The sequence below is a fragment of the Meles meles genome, chromosome 2, assembly GCF_922984935.1.
Source record: "Meles meles chromosome 2, mMelMel3.1 paternal haplotype, whole genome shotgun sequence".
Lineage (NCBI taxonomy): Eukaryota > Metazoa > Chordata > Mammalia > Carnivora > Mustelidae > Meles > Meles meles.
Window position 1 is genome coordinate 68,806,335 of NC_060067.1, and position 20,655 is coordinate 68,826,989.

The 20,655-nt window shown below is 43.5% G+C and overlaps 2 protein-coding genes across 2 annotated transcripts in view; one reads left to right on the forward strand and one right to left on the reverse strand.

The window, feature by feature from the left end:
* POLN (DNA polymerase nu) overlaps positions 1-20,655 on the forward strand; it is a 157,374-nt gene that overhangs the window by 19,303 nt on the left and 117,416 nt on the right. The window contains 4 exon segments of the mRNA XM_045997769.1: positions 3,847-3,923; positions 6,371-6,871; positions 12,015-12,208; positions 17,506-17,618. Of these exon segments, the coding sequence (XP_045853725.1) occupies positions 3,847-3,923; positions 6,371-6,871; positions 12,015-12,208; positions 17,506-17,618 (885 nt within the window).
* Positions 8,928-9,302, reverse strand: LOC123937157 (elongin-C-like). Its single transcript, XM_045997771.1, has one exon. It carries the CDS (start codon positions 9,264-9,266, stop codon positions 8,928-8,930), a length of 339 nt encoding a protein of 112 aa, XP_045853727.1. The 5' UTR covers positions 9,267-9,302.

Below are 20,655 nucleotides of genomic sequence, written 5' to 3' on the forward strand. Positions count from 1 at the left end.
GGGAAAGGTACAGCATGTTAGCTAGTAAGGGGATTAGCTACCAAGGAGTAAAGAACTAAACACAATAAAGCAGACAGAGCAGCTCCCTGAGGTAGAGGGTTGAAGGAATAAACAGTGGGAATGACTTGCATGTCATGCACTAGCCTGTCACCTGCTGTCCCAGTACAAACACCTGGGGCTCTCAAGTGGCCATGGGGTGGGGTGGAGACCTCGCCTGGACTCAACCACTTGTGCTCCCACTCACCAGGGCTGATCTAGTTACTGCCTCTGCTGAGTGTCCAACCTTCCAACAACAGACCAAACACCATAGTAATAGCATCCTTTGAGGAAACAGTCACTTGGTGGCAAGTTGATAACACAAACTGTTGTCCCCCTAAGAGTGCATTGACACATTCCAGGCATGGCTTTCCCTTTCCTGTTTGCAGGGCCTCAGCTCTGTGATCCAAGGCTCAGAGCCTTTGATCCACTTCAGTTCCACAAGCATTGCACTGGATGTGGGCACCCACTATACAGCAAGGGAGCTGCAGTGGGCACGTGACTATGGGACCCAAGGGTTCCCTCAGCCACACACCCAGCAACACCATCCCAATGGAGGAACCTGTAGTAGGTGCAGCATGGAGGAGTCCCCTCCTGAGGGTGGTGCCCAGTATGTGTAATTAAGGGGACAACAAACCAAAAGGGGGATGTGGGAGTGGTCCAGCTTATCATCAATTCCAGGGCTCCAGTCAGTAAATGTGTCTCTCCCCTAATACCTTTCAGTTCTGCAGAATGAGGCTTTACTATCAGAGGGGAAGTCCCCCGGGGCTGCGGGAAGAATACCATTTAATTTGAAGCTGCAGCTGCTGCCCTGTCCTTTCAATAGTCTTGGGCCAAGAGACTGGCAGGCAGGGCGTGTGATCTGCACCCTGGTTGGGATGTATCCTGGTCATCAGAAGTCAGGGTTGCTGTTAACATGATGGTGCAGGAGAGCATGCACTTGGTCACCTCTGTCCTCTGTCCAAATCTCATGGCCAATGCAGTGACCATGGTGGCCAGGAGCTTATACCTCTCAGGGATGAGAGATTTGGGTAACTCCATCGGTTGGGTAAGCCACCTAGACCAGCAGAGGTGCTAAGCCGGGTTGAGGGGATTCTAGAATGTGCATTAGAGCAGGGACACGAATCTCCTTTATAGCTTTGAGACCAGCTGCTGTGACCAGGGAATGCAGGTCATCCCATTAACCTTCCCTTTAAAAGTTTCCCTCAGCCAGAGGCCTACCAGAATCCTGAAGGAGCTGCTTTCAGAAACGTATCTGCAGCAGGTGGCTGGGAGCGGTGCAGTGCAGCAGAGGACGGCAGTGAGCCCTGTGGATGCCCAGGCTCTCGCACTAGCACTAAGCCATTTGTCACCCCACCGGCTGGGAGTGTCTGCCTGTCTGTCTGCTCATAACACAGCCTCTCCGGGTGGCTGTCTCAGCTGCATACTCCTTTCCCAGGGGCAACTGACACAATGATTGCTTGGTGCTGGCTTATAAAGTCCCACCCTCTTGACCCACTGGGGGATAACTCTATAGGCCACCCAAGTCGCAAGCAGGCCTCTGAAGTGACGCCCAGTCCTCCTGTCATGCTCTTGTACATGTTGATCCTGAGAGTACTCCCCAATAACCTTTCCAAATGCAAACCACTTCAGAGTCAGTCTCCTGAGGACCAGGCCTGTGCCACTGGGTGTGTATAACATACATACAAAAATGGGGAGATTTGTTCATGGGTTGCAAAAATGAGATATTTTCACAGATTCTGCATCTTCAAGGCAGCTAGTAAAGCTCTAAGTCATTCTTTTCAGTGACTGTGTGCTTCGTGGTGTAGATGTTACATAATTTATTCATCACCTTCTGTCTTGATTGGTACCTGCTTTGCTTTCAGTCCTTTGCCGTAAACCAATACACTGCCATAGATGTTTCGGTTTAGACCTATTTACTGTTGCATATGTTTCTATGAAACAGCCAATAGTAAGGTTGTTTGGTTAGATGATTTATATACTTCATACCTCTCTGTTTTTATTGAGGTTACACACACACACACACACACACACACACACAAACACATACATTCTACACACAAAACACATAAATTCTGAGTTTATAACTCTACATTTCACAAACCGAACACCCCTGTAACCTTCACGCAGATCAAGAAACAGAACATTAGTAGCAGCCTGGAAGCCCGTCTTTGCGCCCTTTGGGGCAGTCCTCTTGCCAGCTCTCACGGGTGATGCTAGTTTGACTAGTTTGACTAGTTTGAATGTTTGCTTTCCACGAAGATTCTAGCTATTCACATTTTTACCAGCAATGCCTGAAACTACATCTTCTGTCCATTTCTGGTTGGTTCCCTGACCACTAGTGAGATTGAGTATTATATCATGTTTGTTTCTTGGATTTGCTGATTTGTGTTCTGCTTCTTCCTATCTTTTGCTAATTTTTAAAATTGAATTGTCTTTTTTTTTTTTTTTTTTTGGCCAGTGTTTAAGGACTCTCTGTAAAACACAGATATCAGCCCTTTATCATGTTTCTTCCAAACGGTTTTCCCAGTGTGTTCTGCTCTTTCAGAAGCACTGTTGCTATTCCTGTTTATTAATCTGTTGTTTTCTACTGAATTGAGATGCCATCTTTGTTCTGTAGTAGAGTCTCATAAAGCCTTGGGTCAGTTTCGTCATTGTCTGTTCTGTTCTAGAAATCTTTTGACTCTTCCTATTTGAATACAACGTGAATTTGATTGCAGGGGCTAAAGAGTATGTTCTGATAATCCAGCAAGGCGAGCCTTTTATTGGTTTTTAACTTACCTCTCGTGTCTGTTTTCAAATACTTAATATTTCATATGCACTTTGACATTTTTTTCAATTGAAAGAGCTTTGTAGGGTCTCTAATTGGAATTGCATTAAATTTGTTTTTGGAAGAATTGGACATTTTGTGCCCATCTGGATGCTGTGTCTTTCCATTTGTAGAAATCTAGTTTTATGCCACTTTATGAGATTTTAACTTTTCATCATTGAGTGCCTCATGCCTTTTTTTTTTTAAAGATTTTATTTATTTATTTGACAGAGAGAGATCACAAGTAGGCAGAGAGGCAGGCAGAGAGAGTGAGAGGGAAGCAGGCTCCCCGCCGAGCAGAGAGCCCGATGCGGGACTCGATCCCAGGACCCCGAGATCATGACCCGGGCCGAAGGCAGCGGCCTAAACCACTGAGCCACCCAGGCTCCCCCCTCATGCCTTTTTGTTAAATTTATCCTATGTTCTTTCTACTGCAAAGGTTCCCGATATTTGCATTCCTTGCTTATTATTGTTGCTGTAGAGAGAATATAAATCACAGTGCTAAGAGCACGAACACCTGAGTCATGTTGCCTGGGGTTGAATGTGGTTCCATCACTTACTGTTCAGCCCAGGCTTACTAATATCAAAACAAAATTTAAAAGAGAGGTTTGTATTAATGATGCTTTACTGAACCTCTAATTGTTCCATTGCAATATTATTCATTATAGGAATTTCCTCAAACCTTCAATACTTTCAAGGTTTCCATAAAATGTTGAACTTGGGTTTTCAGACTCCGGTATTCAGTGGAAATACCAAGTAATAATTCCAATAAATGTGTCATGATTACGTGGCTCTGTCTCCAGATAATTTGAAGATATATTACAGAAATATCTATTGCAATGGTAGTATACATTTTGGGTCTGAATATTATTTCACTGTTTTACGTAAGTAAATAATGAGTAAGTGACATGGTTGTAGAGGCCACTTTCAATGTTTAGCTAATTATATGACTTAGATTCAATGTTTCTTTAATGCACATTTCCTTTTTGTGTTTTTAGAAGCTGCAGAAGTGATAAACAGTTCCTGTAATAAATATAGAGTACTTCTTGAAAATGAGAATCAATCACTGGAAAAAAGGGTAAATCATTGCAAATATGAGTAATTCTAAATAACTTTCACTCGTTCAACACATGCTTATTAAGTGTCTGATGTATGCTAGGCACTGCAGCTACCACGCTTCAGAAAATCAAGAATGGAGTTCTTCTCCAGGAGCTCACAGTTGTACTTGCTGGATGTGGGAGGGAAAGACACAAAAGTGCCATGACCCCACAGGATGGTGCATTGGGTGCCATGGTAGGGGTCAGTCCCAAGGACAGTAGGAGAGACCACTCACCCAGTTTTGTTTTGTTTTTTTTTTAAAGATTTTATTTATTTGAGAGAGAGACAGTGAGAGAGAACATGAGAGGGGAGAAAGTCAGAGGGAGAAGCAGACTCTCCAAGGAGCAGGGAGCCCGATGCAGGACTCGATCCCAGGACTCTGGGATCATGACCTGAGCTGAAGGCAGTCGCTTAACCAACTGAGCCACCCAGGCACCCCACTCACCCAGTTTTTGTGCTCTTTTTTTTTTTCCTGGGTGGGAGGGGGGAGTGTAGTCTGTGAATCCTCCTGAAGTGTGAAAATTATGCCTGAGTTGACATCTACAGGATGATCAGGAGCCCCACCTTTAGAGAGTGGGTGGGCACTTGGCAGAAATGTTTAGGTTAGGAAGAAAGCTGGGGCTGTGGGGCAGCTGAAGTACAGAGAAGTTTCAGAAGGAAATGGACACAACTCTCCGTGGGGGCCTGAGGGGAGGGGAAAGAAGAGGTCATCTCACCAAAGACCTGGTATGGGAGACACAGCGGCCAAGAGAATAGGTTCTAGGGCAAAAACTACTTGTGTTCAAAGCCTCGCCTAGCTCAGTCTGACTGAAACTCCCTGTGGTAAAGTGGGGATGGCAGGATCCACCGTGGGGTTAACAGGATGATGGTTTGCCCTGAAGCTGGGGGAGAGGCCAGTGAGATTTTTCTCTCAGCCCTGCTCTGGCGTGGCCCTCCCGTCACCGGCTCACCAGTGTTTTGCTGCTTTTCTCACAAAAGAATTTTGAAAAGCCCATATACCTCATGACATATATATATTTTTAAAGATTTTGTTTATTTGAGAGAGATTGAGAGAGCACAAGCAAGGGGAGGGGCAGGCAGAGGAAGAGGGAGAAGCAGACTCCCAGCTGAGCAGGGAGCCTGGTGCAGGGCTCGATCTCAGGACCCTGGGATCATGACTTGAGCCAAAGGCAGATGCCTAACAATGAGCCACGCAGGTGCCTCACCTCATGACATTTTTAAGTCGATATTTAAAATATTCAGAACAAGTTTAAAATGTTTCACAATATATAATTCCTGGTGTATTGACAGCATTGACTTTTAAAAATGATTACATTGTCATTAAAATAAAACCACTAGAACCTAAATACTGTACTCTGACAGCTTAATACCCACAAGCATCCCTTTAAAAACAACATGAGCAAGATATTCTTCAACAATCTAGATTTTTGTATTTCCTTTTTGCTCCCAAATTCCTTTTCTTGTATCCTCTTCTGCAGAATTATTAACATAATATAACTTTATGCTTGGAAGTCTTTTCTTTTTTTTTTTTTTAAGATTTTATTCATTTATTTGACAGAGATCACAAGTAGGTAGAGAGAGAGGGAGAAGCAGGCTCCCCACTGAGCAGAGAGCCCGATGCAGGGCTCGATCCCAGGACTCTGGAATCATGACCTGAGCCGAAGGCAGAGGCTTTAACCCACTGAGCCACCCAGGCGCCCCTTGGAAGTCTTTTCTTGAAACCATGTAATATTCCTCTGTAATTAAAACAGGAGTATAAATTTAAATTTTCTGTGACCATATGCCAAATACTGAAACATTTTCCTCTGAAATTATTTTTAAAGTTCTATTAATATACATTTGTTTAAAACAAATACAACACAAATCTAAAAAATAAGCTCTTAATATACATTTTATTCTAAATGAATACAGTAATGAGATGGATAGCGATTCTTTTTTTTACCCTCAGTTTGTGAATTTATGAATAAATATTGCACAGTACTACATCGAGACAAGAAGAGGATTGCTGTTGAGCTATAGTTTTAAAAATTTTAGTAAACAGAGGAACATATTATCAAATAGTTGTGGTGATTTCATTTGTTCTGTAAGTGGCCTTTACCTGGAAGTTGTAAATCACTCGTCTTGAGCGTTGGGCGCATCTGAAACATCCTCCCATCCATGGCACCTGTCGTTACGTGCTCCAGGTATGGCTGGAGACTTCTGGGACTCCTTTCTACTCCAGCCCATGGTTCAGATACGCACTTCTACCTCGGCTGAGAAAAATTACTGCTCTAGAAGCTACTATATCGTTTCCTTAGAAAGTCTGATCATAGATAATGTGAAGCTGTGTCCCACTTTACCTAGACAAAGCTTACCAGAAATTGGTTTGGTTTATAGATCTGTCTTAAGAATCTACATTCCAGTGAAACATATCATGTTTTTCTACAGAATCTGAATTCCACTGTAGGCCAGACGTCAGGCGTGTCCATCAAGCTCTGTCTTCCCACCTCCAGTATCAGACTCACAGATCAGCCGTCAGCTGACCAAAACCAGAAGAACATCAGCTCATTGGCTCCTCCCAGTTGTTTCATTCCACAGTGTAACCAAGAGGCTTCAGTCCTACAGAAAACAGAGTGTAAAAGAAAGCATTTCCTAAAGGAAAATAAAAATAATGAAGAGAAAGAAGTGCCCATGAATCTTAAAAGAAAATGTAGTACATGTCATTTTTCAGGGAAAACAAGTAAACATGTGGCATTGGAAGAAGATGCTGATGAGGTCAAAGCCCACTTACACTGTGGGAACGCAAGGGCATGTGGAGACCATTTTTGTGACATTAGGTATTTAGATGATTTGGAGAAAAGCCAGCTGGTTGAGATGCTCAAACAGGCAGTGGCCGTGGTCATAACGCTGATATATGAGGATGGTTCAACCCAGCTAAGAGCTGAGCAGGTTAGTGAACAGTGTTGGATTTTGTTTGTTTCTTTGGCACCATAAAAGAACTCATTTTCTTAGTGTCTGATTTTGGTAAGAGAGCTATGAATAAGATTTGAAGCCCCCACCTGCCCTGGGCTGAGTGACTGGTAATGCATTGTTCTCTTCAGATTTTTAAGAAACTGCCAAAATGTCTTCCAGAGCGGGGATGCCTTTTGGAGCATTCCAGCAGCAACACGCCAAGGTTCCAGGCCCTCCACCTTCTTGCCAATCTTTGTTGTCTGTTTGGTTTTAGCTGTTCTAGTGGGTGTGAAGTGGTATTTCACTGTGGTTTTAAAATGCATTTCCCTAATAACTAATTACCTTGAACATCTTCTCATGTGCTCTGTGGTGAAATGTCTGTTCAGATCTTTTGCCCATTTTTTTTTTTCAGTCAAGAGCCTTTATTAACATGCAAGTACCATTTGCTGCAAGATATACAGTTTTTCCTAATCTTTCAGTTCTATTTCAATATTTTAAACTTAAGGCTACTTCTCGATCTCAAACATAAAGTAACCTACTAAAATTGGTCAAAGCTAAATTTTATTCTAGTTGTCACTTTGACCTTTATGATCATCATTTAGGTTTTTGACATTATTTGTCAGCAAGTAGCAGAATATAATTCTTGTACTTGATAATCTTCTATACTAAAATATGTACCAGTATGTCTTGAGAAGTTACTAAAATATATGCAATTAACGTACTTAATTGCTTTCAGTAAGCTAGAAAGTACAATGTTAGGTCTTCTATGAGGAAAAATTACTTTTATAGATCTTGGTTGCTTATGTTCTTGGCAGGTTCTGGAAAAACTGGCCCATATTAAACCAGTCTCAAAGACCTAAGCTAAAGGCTTTAACTATGTATCTCCTATAATGACAGCATTGTTGAACTACTAAGATAGAGATAATAATAAACCCTACTCCAGTGCTCCTTTTCCCATGCCTAAGCAGAGGTGCTCTGTCAAGTTTTTCAAATTTCTTGTGTGTTTAGTATAAAAGCTGAATGACCTAAGTCTGATTTAAGTAGAAGACCCACAGATTATGGGTATCATACTTATTGGGACATATTTTAATTAACAGAAGATAATTCATATACTATATCAAAGTGCATCCTAAGATTTGCACTGCATCTCTCAATGTTTTAAAATTTTTTATAACATTTCAGTTGGTTGGAGGAAGACTGGAATAGTTCAGAAAAGTCTAGCTTTTAAGAGGTAAATAAAGTCTGTAATGAATCCTTTAAAACATATTTAAATAATCAAAAGTGCAGTCACAACAAGGGACTATGTAAGAAGAATGAATATTGCCAAGGAAGCTTTATAGTCAGTGAAATACAGTACTTTGGATTGGCCAAAATGCACAATGCACATGAAATCAGTCATGTAGTTTACTTGTTGACCATGTGGCTACAGTTCAGAAAGTGATTGCTCCAAAAGCTATTCCTAGTAATCTTCCAAAATTGCTTTTAAATAAAGTTCTTAAATTGTAGCAATAACAAAAAGACAAGATACACTTAATACTGCACTTTATCAAAAGACACATAAGAAATGTCAACTCTTATGTCTTTGACAATTATAAAAATCAATATTCTGGCTAAGTTATAAACATGTTTATAATGCAATTGTTTGCATATCTCTAGTAATGCTAACAACGGTTATAAGATCAGAATAGGTTTAAAAAAAACACTAAAAACACAAAAATACATAGCCCCATTATTTACCTGTAGAATGTGTTCATTTATGCTTAAATTTCAGTATTTACTATTTCACCACTGCTCTAATTTTTAAAATCACATCCAAAGGATAAGGCAAAACCACCTACAAATTGGCATATTTGTTTATTTCTCAATTTGTGAAAATGTCCTTAATTTGTTGATGTAGCAAACAAATTTCAATTCTGATTGCTATGCAAAAGAACAGAAGATAATCTGCTTTTCAACTGCACACAGGCAACATGCTATATATGAAAAAATTACTAACTGAACTACAGGTATTAAATACTGAAAAAAGTTAACAGTTTATTATAATTTATTTTATTTAACAATCTAGGAAGTTCTCAGCCATCAGCAGTTCCAGTGCAATTTCAGGTGCAACTGGGAATTCAGGAATCTCTGTGGAGCTGTTAGTGTAGCAGACCTTGTAGGCAAAATACATGCATACTTTTGATAGCACATGTGAAGGGATCTCTCTAAAATTGACTTCATTAGTTTCGTTCTCAGCAAACTGACCTGGGCCACTCAACATAGCTTTTATTGTTCCGGATGTTAGTGCATATTCTCTTTTTACAATAAATTCATGACCATCCGAAGATATCAATTTGACATACATGGCATCAGGGCCTTCACATCCACCATAGGTTTTCTCTTCTCCATCCATTATGTTCTTATGAAATTCTACTTTACTTCCACAGGAACTTTGATAGTTTCTTGTCAGTCCTGCAGCTACCACAGCCACCGCACCGGGTCCCCACGCACCGCCACAGCCCCTACTCCAGGGCCATCCCCCCCCCCCCTTTTGCCCATTTTTAAATCAGGTTATTTGTGTCTTATTTTGGATCTGTAAGCCTTCTTTCTATATTCTGATATGAGTCCCTTGTCAGGTCTGTGATTTGTAGTTCCCCAAATCTGTGGCTTATTTTTTTCAATTTCTTATTCATGTTTTTTGAAACACAAAATTTAAAAAATCTGATAAATTCCAATTTACCAATTTTTTCTATTGCTTGCTCTTTTGTTTTATATTTAAGAATGCTTTCCCTATCCCAGGTCTTAAAGATTTATTCTGTTTTCTTTTAAGAATTTATGGTTTTCGCTCTTCCATTAAAATCTGTGGCTCTCTTTGAGTTCATTTTTGTGTGTGGTGTGAGATAAGGGGCACAGACCAGCCTCTTGTGTGTTGATACCCAACTTTCTCAACACTGTTGATAAGACTCTTCTCCCCATTGAATTTTCTTGGCACTTTTTCTGAAATTCATTTGACTGTAAATATAGGAGTTTATTTCTGGACACTCTTGTCTTTCCATAGATCTGTGTGTCTGTCCTGATGCCAGTGCCATGCAGTCTGGGAGTATGTCTTCCAACTCTGTGTTTCTGAAGATCGTTTTGGGTATTCTTGTCACTTTGCATTTCCATATAAATGTTAGCATCATCTTTTCAGTTCCTCCAGGCACACAGCTGAGATTCTGATGCAGATTGTGTGGAGTTGATAGATGAAATTTAGGAGTTTGGCCATCTTGACAGGATTGGGTTTTTGGGCCCGTGAACAGGGGGTGCTCTCTTCATTTACTTAAACCTTCAGTTTCTTTTAACAGTGTTTTGTAGTTTTCTATGTAGCATACAAATCTAGCTTTACCTGTCATTTTTTTTTTTAAGATTTTGTTTATTTATTTGACGCAGAGAGAGAGAGAGATCACAAGTAGGCAGAGAGGCAGGCAGAGAGAGAGGGGGAAGCAGGCTCCCTGCTGAGCAGAGAGCCGGATGCGGGGCTTGATCCCAGGACCCTGGGATCATGACCTGAGCTGAAGGCAGAGGCTTTAACCCACTGAGTCACCAAGGCACCCCTTACCTGTCATTTTTGAAAGACATTTTTGCTTGCTAAAGAGTTATAAGTCAATAGTTTTTTGTTTTTTGTTTTTTTTCCTTTCAGCAGTTGGAAGACTTTGCTCCACTGTCTTCCAGCTTGCTTTGTTTCCCACCGGAGATCTGCTGTCTCACTTCGCTTTATCTCTGTCTGGGTGATGGCTCTACCCCAACTGCTTAGCCCACACCCCCTGCTTCTTCTTTTTTTAAAAAGATATTTATTTATTTGACAGAATGCAGGGCTCGATCCCAGGACCCCAGGATCATGACCTGAGCCAAAGGCAAACGCTTACCCAACTGAGCCACCCAGGTGCCCCTGTCACCTTCTTTTAAGGTTTTCTCTTTATCATTAGTTTTAAGCCATTTGATTATAATGTGACTTGGTGTAGTGTTGTTCATGTTTTTTATACTTCGGATTTCTGGATCTAGGTTCTACAGAGTAACTCAGGAGAACCGACACTCCTATAGGGATTCTGTGGTCCTCACGTGGGCTGTCTCTGTGAGTTAGGTCTTCCTTGGCTTCTTTCACCAGTATTTGTCATGTCACATGGCATACAGATCTGTACACATTTTGTTGATTTCTATTTAAGTATTTCATTTTGGGGGGCACCAGGGTGGCTCAGCCATTGGGCATCTGCCTTCAGCTCAGGTCATGATCCCAGTGTCCTGGGATCAAACCCTGCATCAGGCTCCCTGCTCGGCAGGAGGCCTGCTTTCCCTCTCCCACTCCCCCTGCCTGTGTTCCTGCTCTCACTCACTCTCTCTGTCAAATAAATAAATAAAATCTTTTAAAAAAAAAGCATTTCAGTTTTTAAAATGGTTATTATAAATGGTAACACATCTTTTTATTTTTATTTTCACTTTTAAAATTTATTTATTTAGAATAGAATAGGGAAAAAGAGCACATGTGTGCACATGTGTGGGGGTCGGGGCAGAAGGGGAGAGAGAGAGAGAGAAAGAAAGAATCTTGAACAGGCTCCACACCCAGCATGGAGCCTGATGCGGGGATCAGTCTCATAGCACTGAGACCATTACCTGAGCCGAAGTCAAGAGTCAGACGCTTAACCGACTCAGCTACCCAGGCACTCCCTGGTAATATATTTTTTTTAGAAAAAGATCAGTTTTACATGTTCACTGAGAGTGTGTAGAAATACAATTGATGTTGTGTTTTAATCTTGTTTCTTGCAACCTTGCTAAACTCTCATATTGGTTCCAGGAGTTTTTTGTTAATTCCTTTGGGTTTTCTGTGCAGACATTTGTGTCATGTGTAAATAGGGATGGTATAATTCTTCATTTCTGATTTATATGCCTTTTATTTCCCTTTCCCATTGTGTTACACTGGCTAAGGCTTCTGCTATGATGTTGAATAGGGAGAAGACCAGATTTGAAGAGTAAGATCATGGGTTTGGTTTTTGGCCTTGACTGTCATTAAGAGAGCCAATTATTTACAAATTTAATTGTAGACCTTTTCTCTCTGATTAATTGTAAGACATACCTTTCTTGAATAAATACATTGTGTTTAATTTGGAAACTGTATTTGTATTCACAGGCTGTGGTTCCCTCTGTTAAAGGAATTGCAGTGTTACTGCAGAGCTGTATAAACGGCAGTGGTCCTCTGGAGGTCTCAGCCTCTGACGGTGTCCTGCGGGAAGGCTTCACACTCCGTGAGCAGTATATCTACCTTGAAACAGAGCAATCCTCCACTGGGGGCCGAGAGCAAGAAGCATATAATCAGTTTGCCAGGTGAGAAATCTCCTCTCACTGCCCTACTTCCTGCGTACATGTCTGCCTCATTGGGTCCAACTGAAAGTCTCCCAAGCTCGAATTATTTAAAATTTAGAAGTTTTGTATGGGTACGTGAAAATAAAATGGATCTAAATGACAGAAAGCTCTGCACACACTGGCCTGCTTTCCCTCAGAGAGCTCCTGGAAAAAAGGGTCCGTCCTTCCATGGGAGCCCCTCCAGGATTTGAAACATCTCAATGAGAAGTTAGTGAGAAAAGGTTGGTCCTGAGACCTGAAGATCTGCCGCTGTGACACAGTCCCAAATGATTTTCCTTATCTCACTGCCTTACAGTGTTAGAAAGTAAATTGTTCTCAGTACCACCTAATTTCATGCTAGTTTCAAAGCTTCATTCTGTGATAATAGTTAGGATATAGCTCACTTGGACCTGCCCCTTTAGAATGGGACAGTTTTTTTTTTTTAAGATTTTATTAATTTATTTGACAGAGAGAGACCGTGAGAGAGGGAACACAAGCAGGGGGAGAGGGAGAAGTAGGCTTCCTGTGGAGCAGGGAGCACAATGTGGGGCTTGATCCCAGGACCCTGGGATCATGACCTGAGCAGAAGGCAGACACTTAACAACTGAGCCACCCAGGAGCCCCTAGAATAGGACAATTTTAGAATGAGCAGGATGTTTGAGCTGCCGTGTTGCAGTTCTGAAAAGCCCTGTTGTGGGTTCCAGCCTCTGCCCTCCTCACAGCTCTTAGCAGGAGTTGTCAGCCTGAAGGGGTTTCTGTCTTGGGTGGGGACATCCACTTCCGGCCTGCCCAGCCTGAGTACCAGCCTCTTAGCTGCCTAGCGGGAGATCCTTGAAACTGCTGTCCTGAAGAGGTATTCACGGGGCCTCAGGGCCTCGGGGTGAGAAGGTGGGGTCTGGGCCTGACCCTGTGGGCCTCCTACAGTCTCACTGGGCCATAGGGGTGTTGTAGGCAGGCAGTTGCTGCATCAGTGTTGTCTCAGTGAGGAGTGCTGGGGACCAGTGCTGTGGCTGGCCCAGCCCTTGGAATTCTTAGCATCACAGGACACAATTCAGCAAAAACCATCAGGGAACTCTGAGGAACAAGGTTCATTACTCTCAGGCCCTAGGGGGTACACAGCACACCAGGGGCCACACAGCAAAGTCATAGCTAGAGAAAGAGAGGGTGCAGGCCTGAGGCTTTGCCTTTAGTACAGTGTGAGGATGGGGGTCTGGGGGTTTCAAGGTTTTACTTTTATTGGCTAATAGAAGTCATAAAAGTGGGAGTTAGGGCTCAGGAAGGGAAAAGCAGGATCAGTCACAGGTCAGGTGTCTAGATGCCCCTGACCTATCTGGAGGGGGACCTTTACAGGTGGGGGTGGCCTTGTTCCTTGTTTGGGTTCCTTGTTTGGGTCATACAGCAAGCAATATGGATGTTTTTTGAAATGAATGCCTCAATCATAAAGTTAACATCAGGCACCTGTACTGCAGTAATTTTTGGTGAGAATGGGACAACATATGACTAATAGAGCAGCCTGCTTACAGGAAACCCATAGCCTTATTTTTACACTGTTCTCTTTTGAAAGAACAATTAGGCCTATTCTGTGGAAGACCTCCGTGGGAATAGTCCTAATGTTTGGATGGCCTTTTCTGAATTCTAGATGTATGTATCCCACTCAGTGCTCTTTACTTGGACATCTGACAGTCACTTCAGCCTCAACACGTGCAAAACAGAGCTCCTGTCTTCCAGAAACCCACCTCCGACAGCCTTTGTAGTCAAGGTTAACATCAGCATTTCCTCTCCATGAGCTCAGGCCAATAGTCTTGGCATTTTCTTTAGCTTCTCTCTTATTTTCATCCAAGGTCTTAGTACACCCCACTGGCTCTGCCTTCACAGTACAGCTAGCAGCTGACTGCCCTTGCCCTCTGCTGCTGCCATGTGGTGCAGGCCTCCCCTGCTCCCCCCGACACTGAACCAGGCAGGGGCTTCCCAAGGGCCTGCTGCCTCTACCTGCCCCTTGGCCTGTTTTCCACCCGGCTCCCAGAGAGGGTCTGCGCACTAAGTCAGGGCACACACTCCCTGCTCAGAGCCCTGCCACAGCATCCAACGATGCCTGCAGGTCTGCCCATGGCCCCTCCCCAGGCCTGGGAGCTCCTCTTCCCCTGCTCTCGCTGCACCCCAGCCTACTTGCTCTCCCAGAGGGTCTTCCTTGTGCCACTCTCCCCCAACCCCGCAGTCTGCTCCCAGGGGTCCACAGGGTGTGCTACCCCATTCCTCTAAATCAAAACCCCCCACAAAAAACAAAAAAAGCAAACTATGAAAACTTGAGTCTAGAGACAGGAGTGTAATGAGCTCTGTATACACACCCATTTGGACCAAACAGTTACCAAAGGTTTTTCTGTGCTTCCTTCATCTGCCCCTTTTCAAGGAGAGGGGTAGGGAACAGGGATTAGGGAAAATCCTAGACAGTCGTTTTAGCCCCCAGGGCTCAGGAGGCAGCTCTAAAACACCTGGGCTCTTCTTCACCTGGACACAATGCCATTCTCAGACTTAGCAAATTTAATACTGAGTCCACATTTCAAGTTACCTGAATGTTTTTAAATGTCCCTCTACACTCGATCTACTGGGATCAGGACCAGCACAGTCAGGACCAGCGTGCCATTTCTTGTCTCTGACCTCTGACCCCATCTTGCAGGAGGCCCTGTGTCCTGGGCTTACCTGTTTTGTGATTGTGGGGTTCCTTGCCTTGTTTCCCTTTCCTCCATACTTCTATAGACTAGATCTTCATCCTGCAAGCCCTATTATCCTGCTCCAGCTCTTGTCTCGAGGGCACTTCCCTGCGTGGTGCTGCCCACCTCACGCCCCATCTGCAGTGCAGCTAGATGGTCAGATTTAGCAAATAAAAATGCAGGATGCTAAGTTTGCATTCCAGATAAACAATTTTTTAGTACAATTATGTCCCAAGTGTTGGAAGAGACATTTTTACACGACAGGCATACATCTCTAAAAAAACCATTTCTATATTTTTTCAGATAAAAATTTTATCTACTATTATTCTGAACATCACGTTTGGCTGGCACCCTGCCCTAGATCTGGCTACCTTTTGCGATGAAGTCATGTTGTCCTCACATCTGTGACGTTCTGATGGAGCCATGGGCTGAGCGGTGTCAGTATGCTCTCTCTGTGGTGAACGTCCCCATGGTGGTCGTTGAAATCACTTTTTAAGTACTCCCAGAAGATGGTGATTTTTTCTGTGTCTATCATTTCTTCCACATGTATCGGGTAAAATTTTCTGTAGAGAGCTTTCCCTCTTCAAGAGGACTTTCGTTCACCTTACCCCGCAAGTCTTCCCTGTGGTGTTACAGCATGGTCTGCGGGCCTTCCCTGCTCACTGTGTACAGTATTCCTCCCACCCCCTGCGCCCACCGCGCACATCCCCCCTGTGGTGCAAAACACCACCCCCGTCGCCAGGGATTTTTATGTCTTGCTCATTCCTGTGTCTCCACAAGCCAAGGACAATGTGACCGAGCGTGTGCTTCACTAATATTTATTCAGTTGTATTTTTGGATTAATGAATATTAAGGTTTAACTTTTGTAAGTTCCAAGACAATTATATGAAGACATGGCTTCACATACCATAAAATTGGAAGTAATAATCCAATTCCATGATAGTGTTGGATATTTAAAATGAATTTAAATAAATCACATTTAAATGAAGATACACATAAATAACTTCTTACACAAAATATATTGGATAGCATTTATTGCAAACCCATGCAAGGTCTTCGTATACACCCGCGGTCTCTTCGTCTTCACATTAACTGTACTTGTTGGGTCTTGTTAGTTCCATCTTATAGATGATGGAACTGAGACTTGAGAAATAGCCATTAGTCAGTCTTGAGCTTTCCACTCAAGCTTCCTCTTTTAGACTCAAGTCTGGCTTTTTTTATATTCTGGCTGCCTTTTTGTTTGCAAACATGACACAATCGACTTCCAAAACTGACTTACAAACACACTGTGTTTCAGCCACTTTGTCTTACAGGATGCTCTTTTTGTTGTTTGTCTTACCTTGAAATAGAAACCTACTAGCCTGCATCTTACTAGTGGGCAATCCCACAGTTCTTAGGTGACCTGAGTAGGGACTTCTCGTCTGCAGCATACAAAGGCATCAGTGTGGAAACGCAGCTCTTCGCACCTGAACTCTTCCAGCCCCTCTCCCCTCACTCCTCCCTGCACCCTTCCAAGTCTGTAGAGCCAGACCCTCTGTCCTCCCTACGGGCTGGGCCCCCTCTTCCAGGGAAACCCCCATGAAACCACACAAGAAAATGCCAGTGCCCGTGCAGCAGGCAGAACAGAATCTAGTCTCTTACCCTCTGTTGACTCTGTGTGCAAAGCTGAGTGGGCTCCTGCTTTCGTTCTCCCTCGGCCTCATGCAAGACCCTCGTTAATGTACAAATACAGGGTTCCTATAAAGGAAGATTTATGGTGCAGGTCCTGGCAGCAGCAAGATAGGGGCTTGCTGTGAAAATTGTTTAGCCACTCTGAGCCTCAGTTTCCTTGTCTGTAAAGTGGACCTAGTGCCTGCCTAACAGGGTTGTGCTGAGATTTCAGTGTTAGCAGTCCTTTGAAGTGTTTTGCATGGTGTCATCATGGTTAGTGCTGTAAATGATGACTCTTAAGAATCCCACATCCGAGGAGCTCACGGTGCAATGGGGCAAGCCTACTTTCAAGTAAATTACGTACAGATGTGGTCCCAGCTGTGGCTGGTACATGAACAGGAGTAGAGAAGGAACAGAGAAGGGGCAACTCCCCGCGTGCAAAAGGGGCAGTTTGCAGAAATCGCAGGAGGACAATTGCAGGCAAGAATGCAGCATGTAGTGTGGCCCCATACTGTGAGAGGACATGGCACTATGTGCTGGTAGAGGAAAGACAATCAGTGGGAGCGGAGGGCAGAGTGTTGGGAGCATGTGCTAGGAGAGCAGGCTGGAGAGCCGTGCTGGGGAGCCTGTTAGGTGTCCAGAGTGTGTGTGCTCCAATCAGGAATGTGAGATGTGACTTTTCGCAGAGATGGGCTCTAAACAGCTGGGTGGCCTGTCTGTCTCAGCTTCATCATCTCTAAGTGCAGAGAAGTAACACCTTCCCACAGGATCCAAGTTAATCTCCATGAGCATCTTAGAAGAACAAAGTCTACATGGTAGTACTAGCAAGTGATACCTGTCAGTAGAGCAACAAAACTATTTTTCTAAGGTCAGAAATTCTAAATTAATGTCTGAATCAGTGAATTTCTTTTCATCTTCCAGGAAAGTTCTGTTTCAAATGCTGAAATGTAAATGTCCTGTTATTTGTTTTAATGCCAAGGACTTTGTGCGAACAGTGCTGCAGTGTTTTGGTAATGATGGCAGCTGGAAGCATGGTAAGTTTTAGTTTTTATAATCTCTTAAATTGAACTCTCCAGCAGTGATTCCTCCTGAGAATGGGACATGGGGAGGCAGGGGCAGCACGACTCTGGGGGTCCGGCCACGTGGCTCCAAAGCCCCAGCTGTGCAGCCTTGGGCCCCAAAGGTGTGGGGGCACTTTCCCTCTGTGTTTTAGGTTGTTTGATTTTTTGCAAATATATATTGCTTTTTTAAATTTAAAATAAGAAAGAAGTGACTTATGCAGCGTGGTCAGATGGGGTGTGTTGTTACTATAAATAGCTTATAAACTCCCTATGAATTAAACTAAAGTCTAGGGGCACCTGGGTGGCTCAGTCATTTGGGCATCTGCCTTCAGCTCAGGTCATGATCTCAGGGTCTTGGGATCGAGTCCCAAATCAGACTCCTTGCTCAGCAGAGAACTTGCTTCTCCCTCTGCCTGCTGCTCCCCTGGCTTGTGCACACGCTCTCTCTGTCTCTGACAAATAAATAATTAAAAAAAAGAAAAGTAAAGTCCAGGCACATGAAAAGATCCTCAACATCACTCATCATTGAAACCACAATGAGATACACCTCACACCTGTCAGAACGGATGGAATCAACAACAGAGGAAACAACAAGTGTTGGTGAGGATATGGAGAAAGGAACCATCGTGCACTGGTGGAAATGCCAGCTGGTGCAGGCAGTCTGGAAAACAGCACAGAGGTTCCTCAAAAAGTTGAAAGTAGAGCTACCCTGTGACCCAGCAGTTGCACTACTGGGTATTTATGCAAGGAATACAAAATACTAATTCAAAGGAATTCATGCAGCCCTAAGCTTATAGCATCATTATTTACAACAGCTAAGATATGGAAGCAGCCCAAGTGTCCATGGAAAAGATGTGGTATAGCTACACACAGTGGAATAGTACTCGGCCATGAAAAAGAATGGACTCTTGTCTTGTGCGATGATGTGGATGGAGCTAGAGAGTATCATTGTAAGTGAAATCAGTCAGAGAAAGACACATACCATATGATTCACTCCTATGTGGCATTGAAGAAACAAACAAGCAAAGGGGGAAAAGAGACAAACTGTAGAAGACTGTTTACAAAGTTTTCTTCAAAAATTCAGAAAACTGAGCTGAAGGCAGATGCTTAACTGACTGAGCCACCCAGGTGCCCCTAGACTTTAGTTTAATTCGTAGGGAGTTTATAAGATATTTATAGGGGGAAAAAAAAAAACAGGAGAGAGAATATATAGATTAAAAAAAAGAAACAGGGCACCTGGGTGGCTCAGTGGGTTAAGGAAGAAAAAATTGTTTTGATTGTACAAAATTTCCAACATGTACAAAATTACTTGTGATACAATAAGAAACGTATATTTAGCCTTTGTCCCTGCTTCCTGGCACATGGTTTCTAAGACCCTTGCAATCCCCAGTGTGCTAAGATTGTCTTTTGTGTACTACTGAGAGGGCTAGGAGCTGGGGACCCCTAGCCAGCTTTGGGATGGGGCAGTGGACTGAATGACCACGTGAGGCTTAGTCGGTTGGACTTCAAGTTCCCCACTCCCACTCCCAGGGACAGAGAAGGGATGGAGAGGTGGTCTATCTCAGTGGCCAGCTATCTCATCAGTTGCATCTGGGCAGTGGAGCCTCCATAAACCACCCCCGCACAGGGGATGCGGGGAGCTGGAGGGCTCCCAGGTTGGGGAGCATATCTGGGGGCTGGGCAGGTGGGAGCTCTCTGCCCCCTGCCCCTCACCTCGCCCTGTGTGTCTCTTTGGTCTGGATGATCCTGAGTTGTGTCCTTCAGGATAAACGGGTCATGAGTTAGTACAGGGTGCTTCCACAGTTCTGCGAGCCTGAGCAGGAGGTTGTGGGAACCCCAATTTATAGTCAGTGGATGGGAGGTACAGGAGGCATCTGAAGCAGGGGTGGTCTTGTGAGGCTGAGTCCTCAGCCTGTAGGGTCTGCACTCACGGCAGCCAGTGTCAGAAGGGCACCAACTGTCAGATGCCCACACTGGGCACCGGAGGTGGTGTTGGAAGGCAACATGGTACCCATCGTCCAGCTTCAAAAGTTTCCAGCTTATGTCCAGTCTTCTTTCCTCTGTATCTCCTCACAATTCCAAACCCGTGCCTCCTGGGTTAGTTTGTAGCAGATTCCAAGCATCTTATGATTCATCTGTAAATATTTCAATTATGTGAGGGAACATGAGGGTTTCATTTTTAAAATGATGCAGTCATCATCTCCCCCCAGATTAGTGGTAATCTTCCAGTGTTACTAGATATCTGGTCAGTGTGTGCACTGCCCTCCTTGTCTTTAAATATTGTTTGTGTTTGTTTTTATCTTCTTATGGTTTGTGTGGCTTGGGATCCAAACAAGAGTTAGGGTTAGGTTACCCTGAAGCTGGGATAGGTGTGATATGCTTCTTGTTTCTCTCTCTCTCTCTCTTTTTTTAGTGGGAGAGAGAATCTTTTTTTTTTTCTTGTAAGATTTTATTTATTTATTTGACAGAGAGAGAGAGAGAGAGAGATCACAAGTAGGCAGAGAGTCAGGTAGAGAGAGAGGGGAGAAGCAGGCTCCCTGCTGAGCAGAGAGCCTGATGTGGGGCTTGATCTCAGGACCCTGAGATCATGACCTGACCTGAAGGCAGAGGCTTAACCCACTGAGCCACCCAGGCACCCCTGTTTCTTTTTTAAAAATCTATATATTCTCTCTCCCTGTTTTATTTTCCTGTAATTACTTTGTTCTTGTGGATGGAACCAGCTTGTTTATCGAGTAGGATTTCCCAGCATCTGGATTTTTCAGAACATATTCCTTCTTGCTGTTTAACACATTGTTCTTGCCCTTCTATTTCTTATAAATTGGCAGTTGGATCCAGAGGCTTGATCAGATTTCAGGCCTGATTTTGGGGAGGGCAAAACTAAGTCATGACCCCGACCCTGACCCTGACCCTAGGTAGTGGCGGGTCCTCCTGTCAGGAGTACATGATATCTGGTCGTTTACCTTTTCTGTGGTGTTTGAACTCATTTCATATATTGAATCTACTTCTGTGC

Excerpts from the sequence above, each read along its gene's own strand:
- LOC123937157 (XM_045997771.1), bottom strand. The coding sequence starts at position 9,266 with ATGGATGGAGAAGAGAAAACCTATGGTGGATGTGAAGGCCCTGATGCC.